The sequence below is a fragment of the Arachis ipaensis genome, chromosome B03, assembly GCF_000816755.2.
Source record: "Arachis ipaensis cultivar K30076 chromosome B03, Araip1.1, whole genome shotgun sequence".
Classification (NCBI taxonomy): domain Eukaryota; kingdom Viridiplantae; phylum Streptophyta; class Magnoliopsida; order Fabales; family Fabaceae; genus Arachis; species Arachis ipaensis.
This window is the reverse complement of record NC_029787.2, coordinates 21,796,101-21,801,387: the sequence shown is the minus strand read 5'-3', so window position 1 is coordinate 21,801,387 and position 5,287 is coordinate 21,796,101. Positions and strand designations below refer to the sequence as shown.

The 5,287-nt window shown below is 33.8% G+C and overlaps 2 protein-coding genes and 1 non-coding gene across 4 annotated transcripts in view; 2 read left to right on the top strand and 1 right to left on the bottom strand.

Moving 5' to 3' along the window:
- LOC107629854 (uncharacterized protein C57A10.07) overlaps positions 1 to 903 on the top strand; it is a 4,662-nt gene extending 3,759 nt beyond the window's left edge. The window contains exon 3 of the mRNA XM_016332790.2: positions 326 to 903. Within this exon, the coding sequence (XP_016188276.1) occupies positions 326 to 643 (318 nt within the window). The 3' untranslated portion in view covers positions 644 to 903. The remainder of the gene's footprint in view (positions 1 to 325) is intronic.
- On the bottom strand, positions 1,352 to 1,424 carry TRNAF-GAA. Its single transcript has one exon. It is a non-coding gene; the product is annotated as a tRNA-Phe (tRNA).
- LOC107629855 (probable L-type lectin-domain containing receptor kinase VII.2) overlaps positions 1,599 to 5,287 on the top strand; it is an 8,174-nt gene continuing 4,485 nt past the window's right edge. Inside the window, exons 1-2 of one of the 2 annotated variants that reach the window (XM_021118394.1) lie at positions 1,599 to 2,540; positions 2,703 to 4,064. In XM_021118394.1, the coding sequence (XP_020974053.1) occupies positions 1,937 to 2,540; positions 2,703 to 3,964 (1,866 nt within the window). In that variant the 5' untranslated portion in view covers positions 1,599 to 1,936 and the 3' untranslated portion in view covers positions 3,965 to 4,064. Of the gene's footprint in view, positions 4,065 to 5,287 lie in introns of those variants that run through there. The other variant, XM_016332791.2, reaches the window with a different exon arrangement.

Genomic DNA, 5,287 nt, shown 5'->3' with positions numbered 1-5,287 from the left:
GCATCATATGTTATGCAGTTGTGATTTCTGTGCCAAAAAATAATGAGCTTTCATTGTTCATTTAATTGTGTTCCTTATTCATCACGCTGTTGGTTGCCTATGAGGTGTGCATTGTTATCAAAGAGGAGTGTAGAGCACTGCATGTCAGCATTCAATACAACTATCTTTCTAAGTTTCATACTTCATATAAATACATAAACAAATAAACAAAGTCTGAACAGAGATTCATCACTAACATGTGAAATTTTGGATATTACTTCATGCTTTTCCTTCCATTGTGATCTGCATTATGAGTTTCAATCTGATTTAGTGATTTGGGAATCAGGTTGTAGGTTATGATTTCAAGGAAGAGAGATTCGCACATATACATCGATCTGCAATCGGCTTTCCGGACTCGAGGTTCTTCTATGCTGGCACCCCTGCTACATCAAATTCAATGGCAACTGCTCTAAAAGGAGAGGAGCTGGTGAGGACTCAATTCCTCAGAGATCCATATGGATGTAAGGGTTCACTTTATCATAAGAAACTAAAGCGCGATCCTTTTCACCGGTCCATTCCTTATCCCAATGGGTGCCCTGAAATTGAAGCTTTGTTCAGATATTGTGGACCAGCACCTTTTCCTGGTGCACTCCCATGGGCATAGTTACCATGACTTTGATCAGATAATATAAGGTGTAAACTAACAAATTTGAGATAATATAAGGTACATATGAGAATCACTAAAAGATGCATGAATCCGCGGATAAATGATACCATTGTTAAATTTTGTTCAGGGGAGATGATATTGTTGTGTACCAAAGTGAATTGTTTGATAAACGATGCCAATGTTAAATTTTGTTCAGTTGAGATATGATGAGGTGAAGACGAAGTTAATTTTGCTTAAACAATACCATTGTTATATTTGGAAGTTGTGTAGTTGAAAATGTTTTTAAGTAAGGCTGTCATGGTTTTGCTTAGAGTGGTTTGTTATTATTTTGGTGTTCTTAAACATAAGGCTGAATTAAAAATATATTTTATAATTAGGTTTGATAAATTCATGGTATCTGCAAAGCATGATTGCAAAGGGACTTAATTGTACATCAGTGTTATATATTTGAAATAATTGAATCATAACGGTATAAAGAATTTTTTCAAGGACATCCATATAACATGAATTACATGTATTCCAAATCAGAGTGCAGAAGAAAGGCTAGACTAGCAATTTGAGCTACTATTAAGAATACAAACAGCATGAAAACCGTGCAACCTGCATCATCCCTAAGCTTTGAATGAGTTAAAAACAAAACGTATTGTGAACTTGCTAATTATGCAGATTACAAATAATATATAGCACGTTTTGGAAGTTGATTAATGCGGTGAGCGTGGATCGAACACGCGACTTTCAAATCTTCAGTCTGACGCTCTCCCAACTGAGCTATCCCCGCTTATAGAATTTATTTAACATATTAAACAAATAAAATAAAGTAGGTGCCCCCAGAATCATCTATCAAACATTCAAATGAGTATCCTGACTTTGGGTTTTTAATGTGTATGTACTTTCACAGCGTGCCATTCAATAGACGATATGTATGTACAGTGATTCAGATAATTTTATTTCATCGTCCTTGTATTGATCCTTCTCGGAGGTAAACGAAACAAAACAAAAAATATCATACAGATGTTCAACTTGAGTTGAATTATGAGGCTTTGACACAGCACAGTAGCACACACCTTTTGATCACCACCACCATGTCCCACCACGCCACCCTACATTTCTACAACCTCAGACAGACATATACATCATTCATCATCCTTGTCTTGAATCTTGATCCTTCTCGTAGATAAACAAAATAAAACAAAACAAAAAATATAAAGATTTTCAACTTGGATTGAATTATGAATCTTTGACGCAGCACACACCTTTTGATCACCATATCAATAATCAACATCTTCTTCAATGATCTCTTTTGCAACAATAACAACAATAATGTCTTCCCTTCTCATATATCTCTTCCTTCTGAGAATAACCTTAGTTTCTTCGTCAACAGAATTTGTCTACAACACCAACTTCAACTCCACCAACATAAATCTCTATGCAAACGCCACTATTGATGATCACTCTCACTCTTCAATTCTCACCCTTACCAACCATGCCTCTTTCTCTATTGGCCGTGCTTTCTACCCTTCCAAGATCCCAACAAAATCTTCCTTTTCTTCCAACCCTTTACCGTTCTCAACCTCCTTTATCTTCTCCATTGCACCATTCAAGCACCTTCTCCCTGGCCATGGTTTTGTGTTCTTGTTCTCACCTTTTGAAGGAGCAAACGGGGTTAGCTCAGCTCAGCACCTTGGCCTCTTCAACTTGACCAACAATGGTAACCCCAAAAACCATGTTTTTGGGATTGAGTTTGATGTGTTCAAGAACCAAGAATTCAATGACATCAATGATAACCATGTGGGTTTGGATGTGAATTCTCTTACTTCTTTGGCCTCACACGATGCTGGATTTTGGGTCAGTGGAAAACATGATGAAAAGTTTAAGGAATTGAAGCTTAACAATGGTGAGAACTATCAAGTGTGGATTGAGTATTCAGATTCTAGAGTTAATGTAGCAATGGCTATTGCAGGGAAAAGAAGGCCTAATAGGCCTTTGATTAGTGAACTTGTGAATCTTTCTGATGTCTTTTTGGATGAAATGTTTGTGGGATTTTGTGGAGCAACAGGGCAACTTGTTGAGAGTCACAAGATTTTGGCATGGAGCTTTAGCAACTCAAATTTTTCGATCGGCGATGCTTTGGTGACTACGAATTTGCCTTCATTTGTGCTTCCAAAAGACCCAGTTTTGAAGTCAAGAGGTTTTGTTTCAGGTATCAGTTTTGGGATTTTTATCTTTGTTATTGGTAGTGCAGCTATGGTGTTTGTTGTTTTGCTCAAAAGAAAAAGAAGCAAAAGAATGGAGGAAGAGGGAGATATTGAAGACTGGGAATTAGAGTATTGGCCACACCGTATTAGTTATGAAGACATTTATGCTGCAACTAAAGCATTTTCAGAACAGAATATAATTGGGTTTGGAGGGAATGGAAAAGTTTATAAAGGGATTCTACAAGGAGTAGAAGTAGCAGTGAAAAGAATCCCTTATGACAGTGAATATGGTATGAGGGAGTTTTTATCTGAGATTTCAAGCTTAGGAAGATTGAAGCATAGGAATGTGGTTCCATTGAGGGGTTGGTGTAAGAAAGAGAGAGGAAGCTTGATCCTAATTTATGATTATATGGATAATGGAAGTTTGGACAAGATAATATTTGATTCTGATGAGAACTCAATTTTCCATTGGAAAAACAGAATGAAGGTGCTGAAGGATGTGGCTATGGGGATATTGTATTTGCATGAGAGTTGGGAAGTTAAGGTGTTGCATAGGGACATAAAAGCAAGCAATGTGTTACTTGACAAGGATATGAATGCAAGGTTGGGGGATTTTGGACTCGCCCGGATGCATCATCATGAGCAGATACCTAACACCTCTCGAGTGATCGGAACGGTTGGCTACATGGCACCGGAACTGCTAAGAACCGGGAGAGCCTCGACGCAAACTGATGTGTTCAGCTTCGGCGTGTTGGTTCTAGAGGTTGTGTGTGGGAGAAGGCCTATAGAAGAGAATAAGCCAGCATTGGTTGGTTGGGTGTGGAGGCTAATGGAGAGAGGAGAGTTGTGTTGTGCTCTTGATGAAAGATTGAAAATGAGGGGTGATGAAGATTATAGCATTGATGAAGTTGAGAGAGTTCTTCATCTTGGTTTGTTGTGCACACATTATGATCCTCAAGTTAGGCCAAGTATGAGGCAAGTTGTGAAGGTTTTGGAGGGTGAGAGTTTGGAAATAAGCTTAGTTGATAAAATAAATTCCGCTGCTGATGGATATAGTGGGGTTCACCCCACCATTGAAGATATATCTCAATGTTCTTTCACAACTCAATGTGAGGGCAGATGAGTTTTCTTGAGGATCATTTCACTAATTGTAAGTGTATATTACTTTGATCTTTTTTGAAATTCGGTGATATCATAAGACATATTTTGATTTATTATGTTTACTTTACATCAGTCTAACAAGAGAGATAAATGTAAAGTTTATAAGAGAGGTTAAATCAGTAAAATATGTTTATTGTTTTTAACCTTTATGATTTTTTTAAAAATATTTCTAACACTTAATTTGATTCAATTTTATTCATAACATTTTTTATTTGTATTAAAATTATCACCGAATATTATACGCGTATAATTTTGCGAATGAAGAAAGTATTGTTATAAAATACTTTACCCAAAATTAGTGTATAATAAGAAATATATTATGTTATGTATTATGTGTTTTTTCTTAATCTATTGTTAAATATATTAACTCTAAAATAGTTATTAATTGGTTTTAGTAATCTATTTTCTTCAATAAATCAAACATATATACTCAATATGACCATAAATAATTTAATAATACTTAGACTCATCAACAAATTTTTATATGTTGTTTTACTGTCAAGTAAGAATATATCAAAATTAGCTCAAAATAAATAATAAATTATTAGAGAATTCTAATGCACAAAATTTTTTAATAAACAATAAATAATTTAAATCTATTAAAAAACAACTCAACACTTTTATTTGATGCTTGCAAAACATATACCTGAAATAATATTATATCAATGTTAGTATACAGTTTTACAATTATCAACCGTATTTACTATACATGACTCTTTCTTAAAAGTTATTCTACACACGTGTGCAGTCGGAAGATAAATTATTGGACTTTATTTTATTTTTCTAAATTATTATAATTCTGCATTATTCATTAAATGCTAATTGTAATATTGTAATATAATTATAATAAAGATATTCTTCTAAAATAAATTTAGAAGAGAGAATAGTGCTTTCATTTTGGAGGAAAAATAAATTCATGAGGAATTGACACCTCATTTTTATAAGTTGATAATGTATTAAATATTGATTTTATATAATTATAATAAAAATATTTCTCTAAATTAGTATAATCATGCATTATTCGTTAAATGTTAATTGTAATATAATTATAATAAATATATTTTTTTAAAATGAATTCATGAGGAATTAACACCTCACTTTTATTAGTTGGAGAAAAAATCCAGTTTTAGTATATTTTGCCATTATTATACATTTTTCTCTAATCATATATCCACTGTTTTCTTTTCTTTATTTTAGCATTTTGAACCTAGGTTTAACTTCTCGTAGTTCTCACTTTTTAGTCATTCTATTAGATGTAGTTGATAACTATTGAAATTATCCGATT